The 27815-nt window shown below is 35.8% G+C and overlaps 1 protein-coding gene and 1 long non-coding RNA gene across 3 annotated transcripts in view; one reads left to right on the forward strand and one right to left on the reverse strand.

Annotated features, from left to right (window-relative positions):
- Window positions 1-5579, forward strand: part of FBXW2 (F-box and WD repeat domain containing 2) — a 30290-nt gene extending 24711 nt beyond the window's left edge. Inside the window, exons 5-8 of the mRNA XM_074211706.1 lie at window positions 2190-2323; window positions 3503-3589; window positions 4566-4735; window positions 5139-5579. Coding sequence (XP_074067807.1) covers window positions 2190-2323; window positions 3503-3589; window positions 4566-4735; window positions 5139-5427 — 680 coding nt within the window. The 3' untranslated portion in view covers window positions 5428-5579. The remainder of the gene's footprint in view (window positions 1-2189; window positions 2324-3502; window positions 3590-4565; window positions 4736-5138) is intronic.
- An 84-nt stretch (window positions 5580-5663) lies between these two features.
- LOC141505674 (uncharacterized) lies at window positions 5664-27569 on the reverse strand. 2 transcript variants are annotated; one of them, XR_012473664.1, is made up of 4 exons: window positions 27280-27569; window positions 23147-23304; window positions 8646-8714; window positions 5664-6118 (listed from the first exon to the last, which is right to left on the reverse strand). It is a non-coding gene; the product is annotated as an uncharacterized LOC141505674 (long non-coding RNA). The 2 variants fall into 2 exon arrangements; XR_012473665.1 differs by lacking the exon at window positions 8646-8714.
- Window positions 27570-27815: the final 246 nt, after the last annotated feature.

The following is a 27815-nucleotide window of genomic DNA, read 5'->3' on the forward strand; positions in this document are numbered from 1 at the left end:
AATATAGACCCTCATAAGCAATAAAGAAAAAAATTAATAATGATGATGATAAGGGGAAGCTAGGTGGCGCAGTGGACAGAGCACCGGCCCTGGGGTCAGGAGCGCCTGAGCCCAATACGGCCCCAGACACCCAACAACTACCCAATTGTGCAGCCCTGGGCAAGCCACCCAACCCCATTTGCCCTGTAACCCCCCAAATAATAATAAATAATAATAATAATAATAATAATAATAAATGTGCTTCAGACTGTGTTCCAACACCAACTCTGTTGCAGAATTCCATCACAACTCCATCACAAAAGCTGCTTCCATATGAAATCTGAAGATTTTTGAGCAGAAATGTGACAACCAGAATTATGCATAAGAAATAGCATCCTGGCAAAAGAATAAAAGATAGCATAGTTTATCCTCATAGCCACATTGTGCAATTGGCAAATTAGATATTCTTCCCAGAGGTTGAAGCTCTGAGAGAGATGATTTTATCTTAGGACATGAGCCAAATAAGTAGCATTAGCCAGATTTAAAGACCAGATCTTCCTAGTCCTGTATACTCCTTCATAAATTTTCCCTCATCCAAAGTTTTCTCCTCAAAGGATTCTATCATTTCTAAACTATATCACTTTTTCAGTGAAGTTTTCTTTGTGGATTATTTTGTGTTTAGCAGTTTGACAAAATCTAAATCTATACAGTTTATGGCCTTTGAAACTCAACCTATTATTCAAGCAAATAACCTCCTAGGGATGGGAATTAAATATCAAACCTACTCTGTTCCCCACATTTTTTTTTGAAAACCTGTCATTTGACTGTAACTTGAGATTCAAGTCTTTGTTCCTTGATTTTATCCAAAGACCTGACTGAGTTGATCTCTCTCCATCTAATCTTTGTCTACTAAAAATCTTAACCATCCTCAAGATAAATCTCAAATATCTCTTCTAAGAATGTTTCTTATATTTCTCCAGCTGGAACTTATTTTTCCTTATCTGATTTCATTACTCTTTATATTTCTTCTATTAATTCTAATAATAGTAACTTTGGGTTTTATAACATTTTAGAGTTTGCAAGGTATTTTTCCTTATAACTATAAAATAGCAAATATTTTCTTTTTTGCATATATGACATATAGTCTCAGAGAGGAAGTACTACTCAGTCATAAAAGAAATGTCAGAATCTGGACTTGAATCCATATATTCCGACTTCAAGACCATGAATCTTTAAGCTTTGACACATTGATCTAATTTTGGCTATTTATGGACATACCTTATCTTTCCTTCAAGACTATTAATAAAAATCCAGGAGGACAAGTACAGTGTCTTATTTATCTTTTTATCTTTCTCCTTTAGTGAGTCTCATAGTGATCTTCATTTAATAGACTGTTAAATATTTGTTGAATAAATTATGTTTGTCAGGTTTTTGCGATATAAGTAGATCCTGATTAGTACACATAATGAATCCCCTGTAATGGTTACACATATTCAGATCCTCGCTATTTGAAGTTATAACTATATAAGTAAGATTGGTTTCAGTTCAACTAAAATATGCAGGGTGAATTTGAATAATGTGACCACTTCAGAAGATTCATTATTTGCACTAGTTAGACTCTCTGTAATCCATTTTCCCTTGCTCACTTTTTTCACAACCATATAGAGTTAAAATTGATTGGGGGGCGGGGTTCACTTAGTCTTTATCCAAGTGACAATCTCTTCTCTATATGACTAAATGTAGTTTTCTCTGCATTTAACAGATAATCCAGTTCCTGTGCAGTCTTTTTTTTTATTTTGTTTACAGATAGTGCTGTGGAGAAAATACTGGTTTTGACAATTTGGATTCCTATGTCAATTTCAGGCATGGGTGACTAAAAAGAGAAATATTAATTGATACTCAAAATTGGTCACCTGACCCTATTGTTAACAAACCTCAAAACTAAAAGAGGTTTGAAATAGCTGGATTTTCTTCATAATTTCTACTTGAGTAGAGCATTATAGTAGCAATAGTGGTAGCACTATATAAGTAAGACTAAGCTATGAAGGACTTTTGGAAATTTTCATAGATGTGGTTTTGGGAGAATACACTTATTTTCATGAGTCATAGAGATCTTTTCTTAGCAAGAAAATGGGATGTGGATATGACAATGGAGGATTCTTTATCTTTGTGTGTGTTTGTGTGTGTGGGTTTCTGTTTTTTGCTTTTAGTGTTCAGCGTGGACTACAATGATGACCTTGATCTCTTGGTGAGTGGTTCTGCAGACTTCACTGTGAAAGTATGGGCCTTATCATCTGGGACGTGCTTGAACACACTCACAGGACATACTGAGTGGGTAACCAAGGTAGGAGAGTTACTGAGCCAAATCATAAATTATTGTTCATTCAAACACTGTGGTATATTATCCTTGTTTTCTGCAACTTTTAGGACTTATGAGAGATGGTGTGGGACAGGGCAGCTAAAAAAGAATTGACTGGACCCTGGGTTTGAGTATGTGCTGTGTGACTCAGCGTGTCTTCTCACTTCCTTCAGCCTTAGTTTCCTCATCTGCAAAATGCAAGATTTGGATTAGATGCTCTTTTTAGTTTTTGCAAAGCAATGGGGTTAAGTGGCTTGCCCAAGGCCACACAGCTAGGTAATTATTAGGTGTCTGAGGCTGGATTTGAACTCAGGTACTCCTGACTCCAGGGCCGGTGCTCTAACCACTTGTGCAACCTAGCCACCCTGGATTAGATGCTCTTAAAGATCCTTGAAGCCAGAAACAAAAATCTATACCATGACTTTTAAGTTGACAATAATCCACTCGGCCATCTGGTTAGGTTCCAAGGGAGAATCCTTTATGTCCTCCTTTATTCTCCTATTCCCTTGCAAGTTGGTGGTCAGTGACTCTTTCTATTTCTGCCTTCATGTTCACTAAACAAATTTTCATAGAATAGTTAAATAGTTACAACTTCTAGCCTTAATTTTTGGGTCCCTAGGCAGAGATGTCAAAATTTAAAAGTTACTTATAGTCTTGCATCTGGAGGCTTAACAGCAGGTACTTTAAAAAAAAGTTGGGATTTAATAGCATCATATCCCTTCTTTAGATTCCAGATTACCAGTAATGTAGATGCTTATGATTGGACCTGTCCCATGGTATCACTTTCTTTAGTGGTTCAAGTTGACCTAAATATTTCAGGCATAAACATCTCTGAAACTCAAGTTAAATTTCAAAGAGAGGCATCTGTATTGTCTTAGTTCTCATCAGTAAACTAGTGAGTTTGCATTAGGTATTCTCTAAGGCCCCTTCTTGCTTGAAATCTTTTGGTTTTATAATATTGAGAGACCATTATAAGAATTATCGTCATCCTACTGAATACCTAGATGATCTAGTTGTGAATGAAAATGTGTACTGAATTTGCTCATGAACACAGAGTTTGGATTATATCAGTTTGGTGTAATCTACTAATTGACTTCAAAATTTATCCTTTTAAAAAAAACAACTTTATCCTTCTTTAATAAAAACTTTTTTTTTATTTACAAGGTGGTTTTACAGAAGTGCAAGGTCAAGTCTCTGTTGCACAGCCCTGGAGACCACATTCTCCTCAGTGCTGATAAGTATGAAATCAAGGTGAGTGTGACTTATGCCTTTCAGTTTTCTCCATTAGAGGAAAATGGATAAATTTAACAAAAATGTCACAGGATGAGGAGATTCCACCTGAAATACACCTTTTAGATAACTAATTGCCTCAGTGTATGAAGTACCTGCTATATGAAATATTCATTATCTAGTTCTGGGTAATTAGAGAGTTAACTTTAGCTACTAAGCTTCAGGTCCAAATACATTGTCTACCTTGTAAAAGCATCATATAGTTATATTTCAGTGCCTGTATCCTATCACCATTCCAAATTGACCTTTCTATACTAAAATACCTCCCTGGCTTAACAAATTCTCAATCTCAATGACTGGAAAGGGTTGGAGAACTTAAACCATCTTTTGTAGCTATAGAACCTTATTATAAAACTTACAGTGGAGTACAACTTTGTACCCCTTATCTTATGGGAATCTGATACTTCTTGTTCCCTCCCTCCTGCAAACACCACCCTCTTAGCAATAGAGCAGGGTAAAGAAATGCAGAAACTTGACAGTACAGGTTAAATGTTAGTGATAAATAAGGCACTAATTGCTTTAGTATGCAATTACTGTAATTGCTCTAATATGCAGAAGTTTTCCTAATAAACAATGAATGGAAATAGGACTTAGCAACTTCTTGGACTTCACTTAGTGACCTCTTGGAAGTTTACAGTTGTCTCTTTCAAAATTGACAGTGAATCTTAGACTGAGATATTCTATAAAGGCTATTAGGGGAAAAAAAAGATTTTTGAGTAGGGTTTTTCCAGCTTCAATTTGAACTTGGTACTTTGACAAATTGAACTGAATTTTTCCTTCTCTAGTTTATTCCTACTTCCTCTCTCTATTTCTCTTCCTCGTCTAAGAAAACTGATCAGCCCTAATTTGCTTTGAAACATCTTATTTTTATCTCCTGCAAGTTCATGTCAAATAGCATTCTTCTGATAGTTGTTTCCTTCTCTTCTCCAATTTGTAGATTTGGCCAATTGGAAGAGAAATCAACTGCAAATGTTTAAAAACATTGTCTGTATCTGAGGATCGAAGTATCTGTTTGCAGCCCAGACTCCATTTTGATGGCAAATACATTGTATGTAGTTCAGCCCTAGGACTTTATCAGTGGGACTTTGCCAGCTATGATATTCTCAGGTAGTGTTTTGTATTTGATTCAATGTAAGCCTGTTGTAGCTAAAAACTAAAAAGGTGGGCATAAATGCTTATAGGTGCTGTTTATTAGCATGCTTTTTTAAAAAATCTAACCACTGAGAAATGTTTTCTGCATTAGAGTGGTAAGAACCTTGAACTGTGAGTGAGGAGACTAGAATTCCTAGTTGATTAACTAATTGTTCACTTCTCTGTGCACCAGTTCCTCATTTCTAAAATTAATATGTTGGTCTAAATGAATTCCAAACTTTTGTTTCTAAAGCTGTGATCCATAAAATAAGAGCAGCAGTCTAGATGATTTCAAAGTTTCCCTTTAATTGTGACAGTCTGTGATGATAGTAAGCAAAATGATGCTCTTATTGATCACTCTTAACTGTCCTCCTTACAGGGTTATCAAGACTCCAGAGTTAGCAAATTTGGCTTTACTTGGCTTTGGAGACATCTTTGCCCTGTTATTTGACAACCGCTATCTATACATCATGGACTTAAGGACAGAGAACCTGATCAGCCGGTGGCCTCTTCCTGAGTATAGGAAGTCAAAGAGGGGCTCAAGTTTCTTGGCAGGTGAAATGTCATGGCTGAATGGACTAGATGGACAGAATGATATGGGTTTGGTTTTTGCCACCAGTATGCCTGACCACAGTATTCATTTGGTGTTATGGAAGGAACATGGCTGAAGATATGGACAACAGCTAAAAAATGACTTTGGGTGCTGAGGCTGATGATTCTGACACAGCCTCTGTGGGAGCCGATTTTGCATGAACCAAAGTTCACACCTAATGGTATCGTCATGCAGTGCACAATCATTTATTTTCCTGGGTGGGGAGTGATGGGGGAGGGGGTGGGAAGAAAGATGGGGGAAGGGATTATTTTATTGATATAATGCAACGCAGCATGCTAACAGTCTACATCATTGAAACTCATTTGTATTTAGTTATGCTTGTCATTATAAAAGAACAAATTTTGGGCCTATCTTGACTGGACTATTGGTTTAAAGTAAGTTAAATGGTTTACAAATCTGCTAATAATTGAATATGAAATCTCAGTGAGTGATTAAAATTTTTTTGCCCTGGTCTTTTTTTTTTATTTGAGGTAGAAGCAGAGGCATTTTAGAACTCTTAAATGACTAAAACTGAAGGAATCTTCCTGATGATCTAGTATATACTAAGAGTGGGGAAAGAATGTGCTGTATTGTTTCAAAAACTTCTCTCACATGGAATTTGCATTTTATAGGAGCCATAATTAGAAAGACCACTGATTCCTCTGGTTTCCGTGAAGTCTCCAGATACTACCAGTCCCCATGGTAATTAGTCAGTCTTTTAAAAAACTAATTCTTGAGAAGTAAATCAACCATAAAGATGTTTTAACCTATAGGAAAATTTAGGAAAGAAGAGAAAAGAGAAAATTACCATTATTTTTGGTTCATACCAGTTTTTAAAATCTAACCCTTCACTCATTCCATTATACTAACAATTGTAACTACTATATGCACTTCTTTATGCTAAGGGCTGAGAAGGCTAAAAAAGATAAGGGAGGCATCTTTCCTGCTTTCATAGAATCTAAAGTTTAATAGTGGGAGGTCAGATATATACACAGATATGAACACAGATAATTTAGAATGTGTGTTTAAAAGGAATACAAAGTATTTGAAATCATAAAGGGAAAATTCCCTTCCAACTAAATGACCAGATAGAGCTTCACTGAAGGAGTATTATTTAAATTGATAAAATATGACTTAGGTTAATTTAGGATGAGAAAGAAAACAGTGTTGGGATCCTAAGTAATATCCTTGATTTTGAGCTTATTATAATTTTAACTCTTAACTCTTCCTTTTTCCTATTGAGCACATGAGAAAGCATATCTGTTTTACAGTTGGGAAAACTATAAAGGCCACTACTCTCAAACATCTTCATTCTAGTAGGTGGGTTAAGATGTATGAAATTAAAATGCAAAGTAGATTTTGAAATATGTATGAGTAACTTGACATACATGCCCCTTAGAGTTCACCCAAATCAGGTTTTGGCTAGGGAGGTGATCAAGGACAGCTCAGTGGGAGAGGGATGGTATTTGAGCCAGAGATTTTGGATTTGCATGGGATTTTAACTGGTGAAGACTTGGTAGGGTAGGGTGGGGGGGGTATTTTTGGTAATGGGGATTTTAGTAAATGGGGAAGGACCAGAAGGGAACACACTTATTAAGCACCTCTTATATGCTCCCTCTATGTTAAGCATTTTACAAACATTTCTTCATTTGATTATATGTACAATATTATTTATTACAGATATTTACAAATATCATTTGATTGAATGGCAAATAGATCTGTTTGAGTGAAGCATGGGGCTCTTTAAAGGCAGTAGAATGAGACATGTTTGAAAGTCAAATTGTATGTTTTCTTTAATTTCAAGTCATAGAGATTGAACTTAATTGGGTAGACAACAGGTTACTTCTGAAGGATTAAAAAAAAGTAAAAAAATAACAAACACAGCTGTGTTTTAGGATTGATTACTCTGACATTAAATGCAGGGCCAGGGAGAATTTATTAGGACACTGTTTTAATTTTCCAGATAAGAGATGGTGAAAGTGAGAATGTACAAAATCTCACAGGGAAAGATACATTCTGGGCTTTTCCTATTGGGATGTCATGTTTCTATTTTAAATTAGAAGCAATAGCCTTGTTGAGTAGGGGAGTTGCATGGTCAGGCCTGCAGCTAAAGAGAAATAACTTTGGTAGTTTGTAAATAATGAAATTGGATAAAACATTTCTTCCAGGATGCCCATTTATGAATCGGACTTAGCAGAAAAGGAAAAGACTATTTAATGTAATGATTTGGCCTTAGGGAATCTTAGTTTGACTCCTTTATGAAAGCTATTTTCTGATCCCTACAACTTCTTTTTAAAGCACATTTTCATTTTTATGTTATTTCCTTTGGGGACTAAGAGCTGTAGCCCCCAGGGCACACCTCCTTTCTCTTCCCCCCACCTTGTTCATTATAATGGTTGGTAAGGGTATAACCTCATGTTACTCATAAAAGAATCACCTTTTTGCATCATAACAATTGTAGCAAGTGATTTATCATATTGGAAACTTGTTGGAAAGATATCTCTTCTATCCTGCCTTTCCCATAGGAACTTTCCAAAGCTTTAGTGCTTTGAGTAATATAGACTCCTTCCTTTGATGGGAGAAACAAGGAAAAGAAGGCCCATTAAAGGAAAAATGAAGGCCACTGGAAGCTTAAAGAACTTATACTTAAAACATTTGACTAAGAAACCCTAACCAGGTCCTCCTCTTCCTGTCCAGAGTAGATAGATTGAACAATTAGCTAAATACAGGTATGAAAATATGTTGGTGCTTGGGGGTTTTAAATAACCATGTATCTGGTCTCATATTTTTGTCTAGAGCTACAAAGACATTCCTCTTATTTAAAGTCATCTTTTCTGGATTCAGTCCTATTCACAAGAAAATGAACTCTTTCATGGTTCACAATTAGCTTTTCAAATAGAGCTATTGGCCCAAGTTTAATAACTGCTTCATTTAATAGAGATTAGGCACAGGCTGGTCACTTACAGTGAAGGGGTAATTTGTTCCCTTTGGGTTTCTAATTCATAAGATCATAGATCTTGAATTGGAAAGGACCTCAGGCTATCTAGGTCATTGTCTTCATTTTACAAGTAAGGAAGTTGAGTCTTATAGAGATTGTGACTTGCGCCAGATCACACCAGTGATTCAATACTTTTCAAAGTTTTAAATGTTAGCTGTTACTTGAAATGCAAGGTGCTGATAGGTCTGTGTACATCCTGTGTAATAGTGTCCCAAATAATTTTAAAATAATATTGTTAATACATCATATAACAAAAACCCAATTTAAGTCACATGGAGTCCCACTGGAATTATTACCTTTCCTCAGGGAAATACTATCCAGTCTTTGTAGTGAAAATAATGAATCCAGAAGATCAGAAATCAGTCCTAAGAGGTAACAAAGAGTTTGCCTGATGATAGTGACTGTGTTCATCTCCCTATCCCAGCCTCTCCCTGGTAACTCCTTTTTTAAAAAAACAAACTTTTAAGGGCTTTTAAATCCTATGGAGTTTAAACTTTTAAATCCTATGGAGTACTGTTCAATAATATTTGTTTTCATGCAACCAATTAAGCAATATTGTCCTAAGGGGGAAAAATATTTAATGCAAACCCCAACAATTGAGAAAAAAACATCTGAAGAGAAGTTTAAAGTAAGAAAAGCAAGTGATAAAATGGATTAATAACTTAGACCCATTTCCAAAGTAAATAACCCCCCCCCCATTTAGAAGAATAAACTGCTTTAAAGCTCTTAGAACTTTGTAATTTCTAAATTCTAATCATTGATTGGGCATTGTCTCAGTCAGACTGAGAGCTATTAAAGGCTCTAGCTTAAAAAGGGCAGTGTCTTTCACTGCAACCAGGGGTCATCTCCAGTAGTCCTGATCCACAGCTAGCCACTGGACCCAGATGACTCTTCGAGAAGAAAAGCTGGTGACTTTTCAGAGCCCTCCCTCACTTAAATCCAATTCACTTGCATGTCATGCTATCACATCCCTGATGTCATGGTCTTTGAGAATGAAGGGCAAACAACAACAATCATAAGCTACTTACAGTAAACCCTTAACCTCTGTAAAGTCTAACTACAATGGCTCTCTTTGGATAGTGACATGTTCATTTAGTGTCACTTTTTTTTTTTTTTTAGGATTTTGCAAGGCAAATGAGGTTAAGTGGCTTGCCCAAGGCCACATAGCTAGGTAATTATTAAGTGTCTGAGGTCAGATTTGAACACAGGTCCTCCTGACTCTAGGGCCAGTACTCTATCTACTGCACCACCTAGTTGCCCCTACTTTTTGTTTTTAAAAGTTGGAAAAATTATTTCTTTAGCAGCCTTATTCCAAATTAGTCCAAATGAGTAAACTTATTTTTAATGAGATCATTCTAATTTATTTTAAAAATTAAGTGAACATTAGAAAACCATGAATCAAAAAAATTCTTTGAAGTTTTAACAGTATTTACAAACAAACAGAAGGAAGAATAAATTCAAAAGTGAAGCAAGTAAATGTGTGTTTTAAATTAATATTTCTTCCAAAGGTCATTTTAAACTAATGAAATCAATAAGACCTGAGTTTTAATCCTCTCTCAGATAATAGTGGCATGACCCTGGGCAAGTCACTTAACCTACTTGAGCCTCAATTCCCTCATTTTTAAATGGGGATAATACTTTGCACCTCACAGGTTTTGTGAAGTTTAAATGAGATGCTATATAAAGCATTTTGCATATTTTAAAGTAATACATAAATACTAGCTATTATTTCTTCCAGGTAACAAGATTTCACCCTTCGGAGCTCTGATTCTAAGCACAGAGAAGATATCCTTATGAAGGTGTTCACAGTTTTAACATTATTTCCTGTAATTCCCTGCTTATGTTAGCTGTTACATTGGCTCACATGACCTGGTCATATGAAGTATGAATTTAATTCTGGTTCTTAGAAAGGACTGAGCTCAGTGAGTTGGAATCAGAGAATAATCAAGAGCAATACTCTTTGTCCAGAAAGAATAGGCTTCTTAAAACTAGGTTAAAATTTTAAACCAGGGTCTTCTAGTGATCTCGGATTCTTTTACTCCATATGTGAAATTTCTAAAGAATAGGTCCAAGACTGGCATATCTGCTTTGGGTGCAAACATATGATTAAAACATCAGTATCTTGGGAACTGAGATTAGGAGAATCATGCTATTTTCTTCATTTTAGTTTCCTTTATATTTTATTGATTAAAATTTTATTGATCTCAGTTGGCAGCATTAACTTGTACATATTGTAAAAAATTTATGCATTCAGGTCATTGAAATCCTTTTCCATGGTGGCCAAGATTTCTTAAGAGAAATGTTGAGAAGCAGAAAAATTGAAATGGGATATATTAGCAAAAGAGATGATTTCTTTTGTCCCATTGTTAATGTTGTATTCCAAGATTTTTTTTTACTAGTCTGTGGATCAAGACCAGGATTGTCTGAACCCCCCAAATTTATATAACTACTTTTTGTTTGAGTTAAGAAACATCATTATAATTTCCACACTGTAAGTTCATTAGAAAGAAATTATAAGATCGGAGATCTAGAGTTGGAAAGGACCCTAGAGATCCATCTCTAGTCCAACCCAATCATTTTCAGATAGGAAAATGAAGCCCTGAGATATCAATTGGATTTGCCCAAGGTCACACAGGAAGTAAATAGTAGAACTTGAGTTTGAACCCAATTCTTCTGCCTTCCTGGACTCCTTGAATTATAATTTAAACCTTTGGTATCTAAGTTCTCTCCCTTTTGGACTAAGTAGATTGTGAAACATAATAGCTGTGTCATAAGAAAACCCAGCCATCTAGTAAGAAAAATTTGAATAAAAAAATTTTAACAGAGGGCCAACAGCAAAACTAGTAGAGATAAACTTTTGAGGTCCACCCATGTTGTAGTGAGCATGACCTCGAGAAAGATCCAGCAAAAGAGACTGAGAAGGAACTGTAAGAGAACCAAGAAATAACCAACTATGTCTTAAAGACAGAAGAGAATGTCTAGGAAAGGGAAGGAGCATGACAAATAGCATCAAATGCTATAGAGATGTCAGGAAATAGGAAGATTGAGAGGCCATTATAATTTGCAATTAAGAGATAACTGTAACTAGGGGTAGCAGTTTTAATTGATTGGTGAAGGCAGAAGTTAGACTTCAGAGAATCAAGAAATAAAAAGAGGAATTGGAGGTACCTAGTGTACATGGTTTTCTTAAGGAGTAACTATGGGGCCGCTAGGTGGCTCAGTAGATAGAGCACTGGCCCTGGAGTCAGGAGTACCTGAGTTCAAATTCAGCCTCAGACACTTAATAATTACCTAGCTGTGTGGCCTTGGGCAAGCCACTTAACCCCATTGCCTTGCAAAAACTTAAAAAAAAAAAGGAGTAACTATAAAGGGAAAGATACATGAGATGATGGCTAGGGGTTGGTCAGATTGAATAAATTTTATTTTATTTTTTTTAAGATGGGAAAGGTAAGGATATATCTGTGGGCGCCTAGCATGGTGTTGGTTAGATAGAAGGAGATCATAGTGAAAATAATCTGCTTGAAAGATAGGAGGAAATGTAATCAATGGTACATGTTGAGGAATTGGACTTCACAAGAAAGGCAACTTCTTCAAGACCAGAAGGAAGGATAAAGTAGGGGCAGATAACTATCTGAGATGAAGAGAGAGCTCTTGGTAATTAACCTTGGTTTTTTTTGATGAAGTGAGAGGTGAAGGACTTCTGGGAGGGGGAGAAGGGACTGTAGGAAGCTTGAGTAGAGATAAAAGCTTGGAATAGCTGAATTACCTTGCTGATTCTTGCTGCAATGAAGGCCAAGTTAAGATTAGATAATATAAATGTGTAGTGAACCCAATCAATCAACAGTTTCATCCTTTCTTCCAGCTCCCCTTAGCAGCACAACAGTGAAAGGAGGCAGATGGTATGAATAATTTAGGAGTTTGGCAAAAACAATCAGTAATGGAAGGAGGCAAAGGAATGTAGAGTGGAGGATAGGGTGGAGTTGAATTGGTTTACCAAGGGATAAAATAAGTTAGGAAGAAGAGTATAGCTAATGTAGAGGTCAGAAAAGAACTGAAGAGTGAAGGTGATAGATGTCATGGTCATCGAGAGCTTTTGAGTGAAAACCATTTTAAGAAGAAATGGACAATATTGTTATTGACATATTATTACTGCATACCTAGACAGAAGAAGAAAATAGACAGAGAATTACAGGGACTAATGTGGAACCATTATAAAGTAGTGTTGAAAGAAAAAAAAATAATGGCACAAGTGTACCAGAAACAATCTCATTTAACATTAATCTGTGTCCTAGCCATTTTTAGCTTGATGAGAGGGATGTCCAAACTGGTGTGGTTCCCCATGTTCTCTGGTATAACTCTGTTACTCAAAGATGATTTGAGGTAACATTTACAGGAATCTTAAAACAAAGAAAAGGTCGTAATATGTTAAAGTTTGGGGTTAACATTCCAGAATAGTTGAGTAACAAAGTTACCATCCTTTTTTTCGTGAACCAATATCCTCAAAGAATCAGTGGGATTCCTGAATAAATAATAAACTCCTATAAGCAATATATTAATCCTTTCTCAGTGGACAATCATTCAGTCACTTTACAAAGAATGAATCAGTAGCCTAGTAACTTCAGGGAGTAGGAAAGACTATATTTTTAACCAGTTATATACTCTTTGTTTTAAATTTTGGTTGCAATCCTTAATCTAAGAAAGGCCTTCATGGGAGCCCTATAAAGGCCTTTTTTTAAGACCAGATAAATTTATTAATATTTTCAATTTTACTAAAGAAGAAATTTTTAATGTGCTTCTACAGTAGTAATAGGGGACTTCATTTATCTGGCATTTATCAAAACAAGAACCAATGAAAATAAACTTAATTGCCAATCAAAATAGTTGAACAAGTTTGTTTTTTCAAAAAAGACTGAATGAAAAATGCTTATAAATTAAACTATGTTCAGCAGCTGTGCTTCCCCTACCCCCCCACCATGTTTTAAGTCCCCATTGAGGTGAACAGATGTGAAATATAGGAGTTTTTCTTGCCTTAAAGATCATTTCACCCTTTTGAAGCAGTTTCAAAGGGGAGCTGCTATTTTGGATTTGATTCTGATGAACAAGGGGGAACTACGGAACAACCACTCCATCTTAGAATTTGTGAACAAGGAGACGAAAATCAGAAATATTCTGATATATACCATAAACTTAGGGAGAACAACAAAAAATTTGGGAAAAAACTTGGGTAGGATTTTGTGGACTAAAATTCTGTAGGGAAAATTCTTGTAATAGGGATGGACAATTCTCAAGAATGAAATTCTGAACATAAAAACAATTGGGGGGGCGGCTAGGTGGTGTAGTGGATAAAGCACCGGCCCTGGAGTCAGGAGTACCTGGGTTCAAATCTGGTCTCAGACACTTAATAATTACCTAGCTGTGTGGCCTTGGGCAAGCCACTTAACCCCATTTGCCTTGGAAAAACCTAAAAAAAAAATTGGGATGAGAAAATAAACTGAAACTTTCTTAAAGAGAAAAATATAATTACAAAATCTGAGTTGAAAGGGACTTCAGCAGCCATCTCCCACTTAAAGGATTCCTCCCTTTGATCCTCTGATTAACAGAGGATTTAACAATTGAAGGGATTTCCTTTTAAGGTCCTGTTCCCCTTTTTTGTAACTATAATAAGATGTTTTTTCTAAACTTGCCTCTGCAGCTTTTACCTGTTTTGGTTCTATTCTTTTGATCATAGCTCTTTCCTTGCAACAGACAGTTGAAGACAACTACCATGTTCCCCCATCCCCACCCCCAAGTAACAATTTAGCTAACACCAGCAGCCCCACCAACAGTTTATCAAATCCATAGTTTCCCTTTACTCTTGATAATAGCTAATGATAATAATAAATGTTTATAGAGCAACTACTGTATGCCAGACACTGTGCTAAGCACTTTATAATAAAGAACTCATTTGGGGGCAACTAGTTGGCACAGTGGATGGAGCACTGGCTCTGGAGTCAGGAGAACCCAAGTTCAAATCTGGCCTCAGACACTTAATTACCTTAGCTGTGTGATCTTGGACAAGTCACTTAACTCCATTGCCTTGCAAAAAACAAAAAAAACCAAAACAAAACCCCCAAACAACTCATTTTTTGCTCACAACAACCTTGGGAGGTAGGTTATCTCTAATTTATAAGATGAGGAAACTGAGGCACACAGAAACTTCTGTGAGACATAGCTAATAAGTGTCTAAGATCAGATTTGAACTAAATTCTTCCCTGACTCCAGGCCCAAGACTCTACTACACCATTTAGCTGTCCCATGCAGCTTAAATCAGGCCTAAAATCCCAGTTAGTTTATCCCCATGTGACTTGCAATATTAAAGACTGCAGCCTGAACAGCCCTTGAGGCCTAAGAAAATAGTTACGCCTTCCTCCTCACAACTTTATCCATTGAGATTTTGATATATCATGGGTCAGTTTAATTTTGGGGGGAGTTCTGTGGAAGCTGCAGATGACATGTGAAGTCTAGCAGACAACACAGAGTCTGAACAAAAACTTTTTTTCCAATAAGGTACTATAAATATCCAATAAAAGAAAAGTTTCGGCCTTTGTATGAAGAGGGTCAAAAAATCTTACACAAATTTTCCAGATTACAGGTTTGCTGTGCCCCTAACCTCAATGTGGAAGGGATAACTATAACATCAAAGACAAGCACATTGGCCGATCAATTAGACTCTATCCTCTCTTGTGAGAATAAGTACAGGAATCAAGGCAGAGTACAGGTCAGAACTCAGGTGGATTCTCCCAACATTACTTTTGAAACAATTTTATAATCCCTATTTTGGAGCTGTAGACAGTAAAAGGGAGGAAGATATTTTTCCAGCACAGGAGAAGACTACTACACATTAGGTGAAAGCCTGGGACAGGGCAGGAACATAAGTACCAATGGTGCACTTTGGGGGCAACTGGGATAGATAAAGATAGCAGCAACTTCTGGATTGAGACAGTAAAAGGGTCAGACAATTGGTCAGAAAGATCACAGAGACCTTTTGGTAGCACTGGGTGGTCATTCACAAAGGAGCAGGGACCCTGTTTATAGTTCTGGGCCAAGAGGAACACTAATACCTAAGGCTGCAAAGGACCTGGGCCTATCCTGAACAAAGACCAGGAGAGCAGTGATCATACCTGTCCCTGGATCACACCACCTTGGAAGTACCAAAAACTTCCAAACTTCTAAACCTCTAGAACTAGCTCTTAAAATAGCAGGCAAAAAAAAGCCTAAAGTGGCATAGTACCTCTTAGATGAGCAGAGCCCAACTTTAACAGGAAGTTCACAGTGAAGAAATAGACTGGAAATATGAACAAACAAAAAATGGACATTAACATAAAAAGATATTACCAAAAAAAAATATTACAACAGCAGGGAAGACCAAGTTATAAAAATGTGAAACTAAGAAGCGAAGCCTCAAAGAGAAATGCTAATTAGACCCAAGGCCAGCAAGAATTCCTGGAAAAGTTAAAGACATAAAGAAGAAATGGAGAAATTGGGAAAAGAAATGAATGCAATGCAAAATATAATGAAAAGCATTAACAACTTGATAAGAGATACACAAATACTGAAGAAAGTAATACTTGAAAAAGCAGAATTAGCCAAATAAGAGGACCAAAAATCCACTAAAGAAAAAAATCTTTTTTAAAAAGCAAGATTGTTTTTTAAGAGAAAAAAAGAGGTACATAAAGCTCACCGAAGAAAATAATTCCTTAAAAATTAGAATTGAGCAAGTGAAAGCTGATGATGCCATGATACTTCAAGAAATAATAAAGTCAAAAGATTGAAAAATAAATAGATGTGAATATCTCCTTGGAAAAACAACTGAGGGGTGGCTAGGTGGCACAGTGGTTAGAGCACTGGCCCTGGAGTCAGGAGTACCTGAGTTCAAATGTGGCCTCAGACACTTCATAATTACCTAGCTGTGTGGCCTTGGGCAAGCCACTTAACTGCATTGCCTTGCAAAAAATTTAAAAAAAAGAAAAACAACTGATCTGGAAAATAGATCAAGGAGAATTTAACAATTATTGAGCTACGATACCCATAATAAAAAAAAAGCCTAGACACATTTCAAGGAATTATGAGAAAAACTGCCCTGCTATCTTAGATTCAAAGAGAAATTGAAAGAATCTGCTGACCACCTCCTAAAAGAGATCCCAAAATGAAAACAACCGGGAATTTTTTTAGCCAAATTTTAGCATTCCCAGATCAAGGAGAAAATATTGCAAGAAGCCAGAAAGAAATTCCAGTATCATGGAAACACATCCAGGATCACATTAGTAGATTACTCATTAAAATAGTGAAAAGCTTGGAATATAATTTTCCAGAAGGAGCTAGGATTACAATCAAGAATCACCTACCAGTAACCTGAGTATAATCCTTTAGGGGAGAAATAGATATTCAATGAAATAGAGGTCTTACATTTCTGATGAAAATACAAGAGCTGAAAAGAAAATTTGATTTTCAAATTTAAGACTCAAGTAATATAAAAAGGGAATAAAGTTAAACTATTTATATTCCTATAAGGGAAGGGAAGATGATACATGAAACTCCTAAGAACATACTCATTATTGGGGTAGTTAGAAGTAGTTTATTTAGACAGGGCACAAGTGTGAGGTGAATATGAGGATTTGATATCTAAAAGCAAAATTGAAGGGGTGAGAAAGAGGAATGCACTGGGAGAAGGGGAAAGAAGTTAGAAATTAAACAGACTTGAGGGACAATATAAAAAGAAGGATAAAGAGAAGGAAAAAGGATAAAGGACAATACACAGGAACCAAAACTGTGAATGTGAATAAGAACAATCCATAAAACAAGTGGATAGCAGAATGAATTAGAAATCAGAATCTAGCAATCTGCTGTGTTGTAAGAGACAAACTTGAAACCAAAAAGACACACAGAATTAAAAAAATAAAAGGCTGGACCAGAATCTATTATTCTTCAGCTGATGTCAGAAAGGCAGGGTAGCGATCATGATCTCAGAGAAAAACAAAAATAAACCTAATTAAAAGATAATCAGGGAAGCTATATTTTGCTAGATGGTACCATAGACAATGAAGAAATATCAAGGATTTTTTCAACAAATTTTTCTGATAAAGGCTTCATTTCTCAAAAATATAGGAATATGAGTCTAATTCATAAAATAGCTATTTCCAATTGACAGATGGTCAAAGGGATATGAACAGGCAGTTTTCAGAAGAAGAAATCAAGACTATAATCATATAAAAAATGCTCTAAATCACTATTGATTAAAGATGCTAACTGAAATACCTCATCTATGAGAAATGACAAATGCTGGAGGGGTTGTGGGAAAATAGTATATCAGTGAATTGTTGGTAACATAGTGAAACTTTCTAGAGAACATTTAGAACTATGCCCACCCATTCTGAGTATTTTATTTTCTCCCCAATTATATGTAAAATAGTTTTTAACATTTCTGAAAATTTCCAAATTTTCTCCCTCTTTCCACTTCCCTCTCCTGAAACAGTAAGCACTTTGACATAGTTTATACATGTACAATCATGGAACACATTGCCATTAGTCATACTGAAAAAGAAAACAGACAACAAAAAAAAAATGAAAAAAATTGAAAAATAGCAAACTTCAATTTGCTTTCCAGACTCCATCAATTCTTTCTCTGAAGATGGATAGAATTTTTCATCGTGAGTCCTTATGCCCAACCATTCTGGTGAACAATTTGAACTGTCTCCAAGGGGCTATAAAACTCTGCATAGCCCTTTGATCCAATAATGTTATTAGTAGGTTTGTACCCCCAAAAAGATCAAAGGAAAGGAAAAAGACATTTACAAAAATATTTATATCAGTTCTTTTTGCAGTGACAAAAAATTGGAAATAGAAGGGATGTTCATCAGTTGAGGAATGACTGATCAAGTTGTGGCATGATTATGATTGTGTTTGTGTGTGTGTGTGTGTGTGTGTGTGTGTGTGTGTGTGTGTGTGATACTATTGTGCTATACAAAATGACAAGGGGAGGGTTTTGAGAAAAAAAATATGGCAAACATCCAGAGGAAAAACTATGGAACCTGAATGCAGAGCAAAGCATACTCTGTTCACTTTTTAAAACTTTTTATGATTTTTTTTCTTTTTCATAGTTTTTCCCCCCTTTAGTTCTAATTCTTTTACATCATGACTATCATTGTATATAATTGGAAAAAATAAAAATAAAGATTAAAAAAATTAAAGAAAAAACATGATAAGACCTACATGAACTGATACAAAATAAAGTTAGAAGAACCAGGAGATCATTGTACATAGTAACAGCAATGTTGTAATGTTGATCAACTGTGAAACACTTAGCTACTTTGATCATTACAATGATCCAAGATGATTATGAAAAAATACTATCCATCTCCAAAGAGAGAATTAATGAACTCTGAGAACAAGTTGAAATTTTTTTTTGCTATTTTTGGTGACATCTGTATGATTTAACATGAATTGATTGCCTTCTCAGCAAATGAGGAAGGGGTGGGAGAAGAGAGAAACTAGAACTCAAAGGTTTATAATAAATTTTTTAAAGATAATGAATCAGCTGAGGTCACAGCAACTCATTAAATATCTACCTAAGTCTTAGGGAGACATTGTTCATGATGATGAATTTCATTATCTTTTGTCATAAGAAAGTAGTCGATAGATTACTTACATGCCAAACTTTTCTAGATAAAAAGTAACAATAAAACTACCAGAGAGAGAGAGAGAGAGAGAGAGAGAGATCATTTGTGGCTACCAGATGGTCTTGGAGATCCCTGCAAGGATGGAGGAAGACATGACTCCTAAGGGACTGAAAAACATCTGAGGCAGAGGAGATAAGATCACAATTATCATTCAAAGTATGTGTCTTCCTCTTTTTATCTTATGTGTGCATGTGTATAGTGTATACTTATGTATGGATATTTATATATGCATACACATTTGTATGTTTACATGTGTTTAATATGTATGCTTGCATATATATAGATATATATAAAATGTGTATTTTGTATATATAATATAAATTTGATTCCTAACCCTTTGGAAGAACTTCTCTAAAGCAGACTTATTGAGTGAGATCATTCTTTCCTAAGTTAACTTGTGATTTTATTTCTCTCCTAGGTTGAAACTTGTGTATTCTGTCACATAAACTAATATGTATGGTTTCCTTGATTACTGTTTGATTTGCTTGCTTCAATAAATTTTTCTTACTAAAAACAAAAAAGACAATTCTGGTCATAACCATCTATCATTCTTGTAAGATTTTTTTAAATCTTTTTTTTATTTAAAAAAACTTTTTGAAGTGCAATGGGGTTAAGTGACTTGCCCAAGGTCACACAGCTAGGTAAATATTAAGTGTCTGAGGCTGCATTTGAATTAAGGTCCTTCTGACTCAAGGGCCAGTGCTCTATTTACTGTACCACTTAGCTGCCCCTCTTTGTAAGATAAGCAAGTTTATATTTTAACCCAGTGGTGTTGCCTTTAGCAGCCATTTTTCTCACTCTGGCAAATAATTCATATATTTGCTTATTTGCTCTTTAAGTCAAATAATGGATGATTGTAATAACAAGTAGTGAATAATTTTTCTGTGACAGTTATACTAAAAGTATCTGAAATTTCTTTTATAAAAGATAATATAATAATGTGTTTAAAACCATTATTCAGAGAAGACATCTAGAGGTTTCATTAAAACTTCCAGAGGGGATTATGTTGCAAAAAATGTTAAAAATTCCTGTACTAGATGATCTTAAAGGTCCTCTCCATTCCTTAACCTATGAGTTCAAGATGAAATTTAATAGAGGAAAACATAAAGTCCTACACCTGGGTTAAAAAAAAACACCTTTAAAAGCAAAAGATAGTGGAGGCATGGCTTCATAACTTCTTTCCAAAAGATCTGGAAGTTTTAGAGGCCAATATTTGAACCCAAGTCTTTATTAGCTAGCACTTATATAGTGCTTTCAATTTTACAAATATTACTTTATCTTCACCCTGGAAGGTAGGTGCAATTATGATCCCTTCATTTTACAGATGAAGGAGCTGAGTCAGATAGATTAAATGACTTATTGAGAGTCACAGTTAATAAATGTTTGAGGTTAAATTTGAATCCAGATTTTACTGATTCAGTGATCTCTCCACTTCACCACCTAATGAATCAACAGAGTGGCCACACCCTACCCTGATCTCCCCCTGAAAATCATAATCTAAAGTCTAATGTAATTTTAGACTTTATGAAGAAAGTGAGGATAGTGATAGTGATAGACCCTTTCAGAGTACTCTGCCCTTATCAGACCCTAACTGGTTTATTGTATTCTGTCCTGGGTGTTAGTCACAAGGAAGAATATGGACAAGCTGGAGCAGAAAGGGTGAAGAGGTTGATGGTAGGACTGGAAACATGCCATGTGAGGCTTGGTTGAAGGAAGTGAGGGATAGTAAGGAAGACATGACTTTAGAATCAGAAGATAGGACCTCAAACCCTGTCTCTGCCATTACTGGAAGGATTTAAGACAAGTTATACCAATCCAGCTCTCCCCTTTTCCTTATTTGGAAAACTAGGGGCTAGGTTGGATTATTCCTGGGATTCCTTGGCCCTGCAGATAGAGCACTGACCTTGAAGTCAGGAGGACCTGAGTTCAAATTTGGCCTTGGACACTTGACACTCACTAGCTGTGTGACCTTGGGCAGGTCACTTAACCCTAATTGTCTCTCCTCCAGGGCATCTCCAGTGGTCCTGAATCATATCTAGCCACTGGGCCCAGATGACTCTGGAAAAGAAAATGAAGCTGGTGACTTAGCATAACACCCCCCACACACACTCTAATCCAATTCATTTGCTTATTATGACATCACCTCCCTGATGTCATGGTCTTCTATGTATCTATATTCCTGTCAATATTTTTCTTGAAGAAGAGAAGTCTTAGAGAAAGACTTAAAAGCTGCTTTCCCGTTATAGGACTGTAGTGTGGAAGAGGGATTTTACTTATTTTATTTGAGTCAGCTCAGCAGCACAGTAATAGAGTGCCAGTCCTGGAATCAGGAAACCCCGTTTGAATTCACAGATACTAGTTGTAAATCTGGGCAAGTCCCTTAACCTCTGTTGACTTAGTTTCCTCAACTGTAAGATGGGGGTGATAATAATAGTACCTCCCTTTAGGGTTGTGAGGATCAAATAAAATACTTACGAAATACTATGCTTATTTCCATTCTTATTTAACTCCAGAGGGCCTAGCAAGGAGTTGTGAATAGAAGTTGCATATATTTAAACCTTGAAGTGAAGAAAAAGGTTGCTATTAAAGCTCTCCCAAAGTGTAGTGGGCTAGGGTTCTCTTTCACTAGAAAAGGGAAATCTGGTTTAATTATTTGTCAAGTTTTATTTGTTCTAAATGTTCACTGGAGTATCTTCCAACTCTGCACTTCCTTTATTCTAAAGCTAAAAGAGACAGAAGTTATTTAGTTCAATATTTTAATTTACAGATATGGAAACAAGGCCATAGAAGTTAAATGACTTCCTCAAAAGTTACACATTAAGTAACTTAAATTTAAGTTCTCCAACTCAAGATTTCTTGGTTTTCCTACAGTTCCGTTACATCACATCTTGCATTCACACATGCATATACCGCAACAGTAATAATATATACTACAGAAACCATCTGTATAAAACCTCATTGATTTTGATTCTACCAATCAGAAAGTTAAAAAATTAGTACAGAAGCTAAGTCAGCCAAAGGTTTAGTTTGAAAAAAGATCATTTTTCAAGAAATGAACAATTGTCAATATATTTCAATCAGATATTGTATAACCATTTTAGGAAAAAAACCTTTTCAAGCAGTCAGCATCTTTTAGGTTCCAAATATGGAGTATGTTAAGAATTAGAGACATGGGGATCTTAGGTCATAGATTTAAACCTGGAAGAGACCAGAGAAGTGATTGAGCCTAACCCAATTTTTTTAAATAGATAAGAATTTTAAGAAGTTAGTTGCAAAATACCCTGTTTTATTCATTAGTGAGGTTCTGATAGAACGTAGCAATCAATAGTTTCCCTTGTTACTATTTGTATTGGAAAGTTAGACAATCCATTTTCATAGAATTATATATTACCTGGCTTTTCCCTAAATTAGTATGATTTTTTAATTATTTTTTAAGCAATGAAATAGTTTAGGTGTATTTAAAGAACAATGGAAAGAAAGCTTTCAAGACAATGGCTCCAAAGACTCTAGAAACTTTTAATAATATTTTTATGATTTATTTCCATTGAATCATCTAGGTGGTAGAGTGGATAAGAGTGCTATCCTTGGAGTCAGAAAGGACTGAGTTCAATATCCTTTCAGATACTTAATAGAAAGGAAGGGAGAGAGGTGAAGGGAAAGAGAAAGGAAGGAAAGAATGAAAGGAAGAAAGGTCACTGTGTGACCCTGGGCATCAACCATGTTTCCACTATCTTTTGCCCTTTGAAGATGATTTATTTTTTTAACACAGCTGTAGGACTTTAACATTTTTATCTCTCTTAAATTTCATCTAAGGCTAAAAGGATGATGAATTAGAAAGGACTTTAGAGCTGATCTAGCCCAAGGGTTCTTCAGCTTTTTTGTGTCCTAAACCCCTCTTAGTATTTAGGGTCCTTCCAAATCTTGCCCCAGATTCCCTTTCCAGTCTTATTTTTGCAGTATTCCTCATTGATGAAACTAAGTACAGCCCAACTGATCTCACAATTTATAACACACAACACTCCATCTTCCATCTCCCCACCTTTAGAATGAGTGTCCCCCATGTTTAGAATGCAGTTCCTTACCTTTGCCTTGAAGAATTTCTTGTTTCCTTTAAGACTCAACTCATTCTTGATCCTCCAATACTTAGTACTCTCGCAAAATTACCCATTTATTTTGTATGTATTCTGATATATCCTTATGTAATGGCTCTGGTGTCTGTTTTCATTGACTGGGTTTGGACCTATGAAAAACAGGGACCAGTTGGTATAGCAAAGTCCCTCAATAATCCTTAAGGCTGATAGTAGCAACTGATAGCCCATACTGCTTTTGTAGAATAGCTGTTCTTGCAGCTAAAGGTCAGCAGCTTTCCCCCCATCCCACCTATCTCTATTCATTGTGCATTGGTATTTGGTTTTGTTTTTCTGATAAATGTTCCCCATACCAGGTTCATTAAAAAGAAGAAGAGAGGAAGGTGGAGGAGAAGGATGAGGAGGGAAAAGATGACAGGGGTCTAGGACTATGTTTGTTGATGTTAGACCAATTAGTGGGCTCATGCTTAGACCAGTTTCAGGCTTGGGGAAGTCTCTTTTCTAATAAAAAGAATCAGGTTCTTCTTTCTTGCTCTTTAGCTCTTTATATGCCCATTTTAGGGAGAATACTTAAAGTTTAGCTTTGACTCCTGTCTAAGGACTGCCCAAAAAGGAGTAGGTACTTAAATATGCTCAACACAGATCAGATATTTATTTCTTCCTAATAATAATAGCTAATATTTATATAGCATCTACTATGAGTCAGAAATACCATCTCATTTGATCGTCACAACAACCCAGTCATGTCCAACTCTTTTGACCCCATTTGGGGTTTTCTTGGCAAAGATATTGAAGTGGTTTAACATTTCCTTCTCCGATTCATTTTATAGATATGGAGATTAAAGCAAACAAGGTTAAGTGACATGCTCAGGGTCACATAGTGAGTGCCTAAGGTTGGTTTTGAACTCAGGTCTTTCTAACTCCAGACCCACTATTATCCCCATGTTAACACATGGGGAAACCTGAGGTTAAGTGACTTGCTGAGGGTCACACAGGTAGTATCTGAGGTTGGTTTTGAACTCGTCTTCCTTATTTCAGGTCTTATGTTCTATCCTTATTTATCACTTACCTGTCTTTGTTTCAAACACAAAAGACTTTCTAGAAGTCCTAAGATTTCTTAGGACACAGACTTAAAACATGATATAGTAACTTATAACTCTTAGGGGAGAGTGGGAAGAGAGAGTGCATATTCAGTGGAATAAAAGACTTACAAGTGTTTTTAGCTGAGTAAGGTCTTTGAAACTTCCCTCCCCACCTCCAAATTGACCTAGGAAAGTAAATTTGAGAATTTAGAAGGAACTGTATGATAATACTAACTATAAAGAGAAAAAAAAAACCATAATTACAGAATCTTAATGTCTTCAAAGGTAAATTAGGGAGTTAAAACAGAGGATGTGGGGGGGGGGTGAATTAGTTCTGTTCAGAGGATTTGAAGAGGTGAAAGAGGAGGAAGGGTAAAAAAAACTATAATATGGTAGAAAGGAAGAGAAATGAGGTGGGGTTTACTATTTCTTGTAACTGTGATGAGTGAAAAGAAGGAGTATACAAACATGGAGGAAGGTCATCTGAAATGAATGAAGGAGGGCTGAACACATACACAGACATAGTTTGGTGGAGGAATGCATCAGACTCTAAAGGAAAACAAGCAAGTATGGAGGGAAATAGAGACATATGAAGAGGATAGTTAACTCCAAGGAAGGAAAAGTTCCAAGCAAACAAATTGTCTGATCTTGAAGAGGACATTAAAATGGGGAAGAAAAAAGAAGAAAGCTAAAATCTAAAGACAATGTTAATCGATTTGGGAATGACTGATCAAATTGTGATATAAGAATGTAATAGCATATAATCACACCATGAGCAATAATATAAGACAATTGCAGAGAATCTTGAGTAGAATCAGCTGAAATAAAGTGAAGTGAGCAGAACCAGGAGAACAAGTTAAAGAGACAATCTTGGAAAGGAAAATAATTCTGAAAGATTTAAGAACTCTGATCAATACAATGAATAACTGTCTTTTGAGGGCCTATGACAAGCATGTTACAGAAAAAGAGAGGTGATGGACTCAAGATACAGAAAGACATTTTCTACATTGCCACTGTGGGGATTTGTTTGACTATTCTTATTTGTTACAAGAGTTTTTTTCTTAACCTTTTTTTGGGGAGTGGGGACGAGAGGTGATTAGAAAAAAGATCCTTGAAACATTTAAAAAAACACAAAAGAAATGAAAAGAAAATCCAGAAGGAAGTACAAATAATTTTAAAAGTAATCTGTAGGGGCAGCTAGGTGGCGCAGTGAATAGAGCACCAGCCTTGGATTGAGAAGTACCTGGATTCAAATCCCTCAGACACTTAATAATTACCTAGCTGTGTGGCCTTGGCCAAGCCACTTAACCCCATTGCCTTGAAAAAAAAAATCTAAAAAAATAAAATAAAAATAAAAATAATCTGTAGACTTTATATATAAATTTATGTATATATATATATATATATACATACATACACACACACACATATATACATCTCAAATGGCATATACCATCTTTTTGTTCTCTGCTGTGTATATGGAAATGCTTGTTTTGGGGGAATTTCAATTTAAAAAATGATCAATTAAAAATTAAAAATATAAATATAAAAAATGCATTATTTCTGGATGGTTTCTTAAAATAGTTTATCAATATCAGAGAAGACAGAAATTTACTAAATTTTAGTAAAAATTGGTGAAGAATATTGAAAAAGGAGCATCACACCTGAGTAATTCTATATTTGTCTTGAAACTATGGATATGTAGAACCATGCATATAACTCATAACTTATATATATGCAAATAATTTATAAATGTACATGTATTAGAAGTATGTACTCAACTTTAAAAAATAATAGCAATAGATTCTTAAAAAAATTTGGAGACCAGTGATTTAAGCAAATAGGATTTATTTTTGCATTGCTCCCCGAATGATCAAAAAAGCAGCATCTCTTCCTTGTCTGGGGAAAAAACCTTTTTCAAAACTACACTAACATTTTGAATTAAGGATTCACCATAATTCCATATGCTGTCATCTCTAATGAAAAGTTTTTGAAACATATATTCAGGACTGGCATATCTGCAGTGGTATATAAAGCCCACATATGGGCTTACCTGAAGGGTATCACTTAAGCTTTCTAGGACCCTGTGGACAGAAATTTGAATCACATGATTGGGTTTGACTACCAATTTCCCTGGTTTGTCGAGTCTTTGTTGGTAAGTCTCCCTGTAAATATGCTTCAAGATATCCACTCCAGGAATTATTGCCCATGATGAAGTGTTGTATTTGAGGTGAGATGTATAGACATTATTAGGAAAGAGAAAGCTCACAAACAGAAAAATTCCAAATTTTCCCTGATCTACATCAATATTTCTCATCATTGTTTTCCAATCAGGGGAACCAATGGGCAGAAGAATTTCATCAATGTCATTCAGTACCACAAACTGACTCCGATACATATTACGATAGATACAATCATTGAGAGCTGTCACTTGTCCATAGTAGCCAATGTCTCCTCCTGCGATATCAAAGAGCCAGGTAGAAGAAGCTTTGAGGTAGGATGTGATGGGCCAAGGGATGACTTCAGCTGTACCTTCATCAACATAATATTCCAGGACTTTTTCTAGAAGCTGACTGCAGTTAGTTTTATAGATCATGACTGTCTGAGCTCCAAGAATTTTATACATCTCCATGCTTTGTATGAATTGTAAAATATTATTATAATTTGAAAATAGAGGGGAGATACATACTGTGAAGTCTGAAGAAGGTACATGGACTTCTTGATTTCTGATTCTAAACCTTGGCATCTGGTTGATGTCACCATTTAGGGACCAGTGAATTGACACATACTGGGCATTACAGTTCTGAGGTTCCACACAGAGCAGATTAACAGCACCAAAAGGGAACCCAAAACTATCCTCAAGAATATCTATCCATGCTCTAATTATGGAAATGTTACCCAAGGGCTGGCAGCAGAACCAACAATAAAGCTCTCTCACTTCCTCTTGGTGTATGATGCCAATGATTCGGGTGAGATTTGGGTACCTCTTATCAAAATAAGGGGCTATGATAAAAGTTTTAGAATTTTCTAATGGGGTGATTGTACCTTTAGCAATCTCCCCTCTGCATACATCTGTTGGCTTTTGATGTTGGGATGTGTCTTCCATTGATTTCAACCAGTAGAATGACCATAAGTTCAGGATCACAAAAATAAAAATTATTGTCATGAAAAAAGTCCTTAGAAAATTTATATTTGGCATTCTGGTGTCGAAGATCTCTACATTTCAAGTTGAAGATATGTGGTGCCTGAAAGAAACAGAAAAATCTAATGAGGTTGTTTTTTTTTAAACAGAAGGCTGACTCTAACCCTGCTTACAAACCTTTCCTCTGCCTGATACCCACTTTCTTTTGAAATTTGCTGTGAACTTTCCCAGATATTTCCTCTACAACATCACCAATGGGCATTTCCTTTCTTATGACATCAAGGGGTGGAAAACCAATCAGATTCTGAGTGAAGTCCACCCTTTCCTATATAACAATTGGTCCCTGAAGTATTCAGGTGCTTTGGGAAAACCTGAAGAAAGTATCTCAGGATACCTAAGAGAGCCTACCAGATGGGCAGAAGGGTACCTTTATCTTAGA

This window comes from Macrotis lagotis, chromosome 1 (genome assembly GCF_037893015.1).
Source record: "Macrotis lagotis isolate mMagLag1 chromosome 1, bilby.v1.9.chrom.fasta, whole genome shotgun sequence".
Lineage (NCBI taxonomy): Eukaryota > Metazoa > Chordata > Mammalia > Peramelemorphia > Peramelidae > Macrotis > Macrotis lagotis.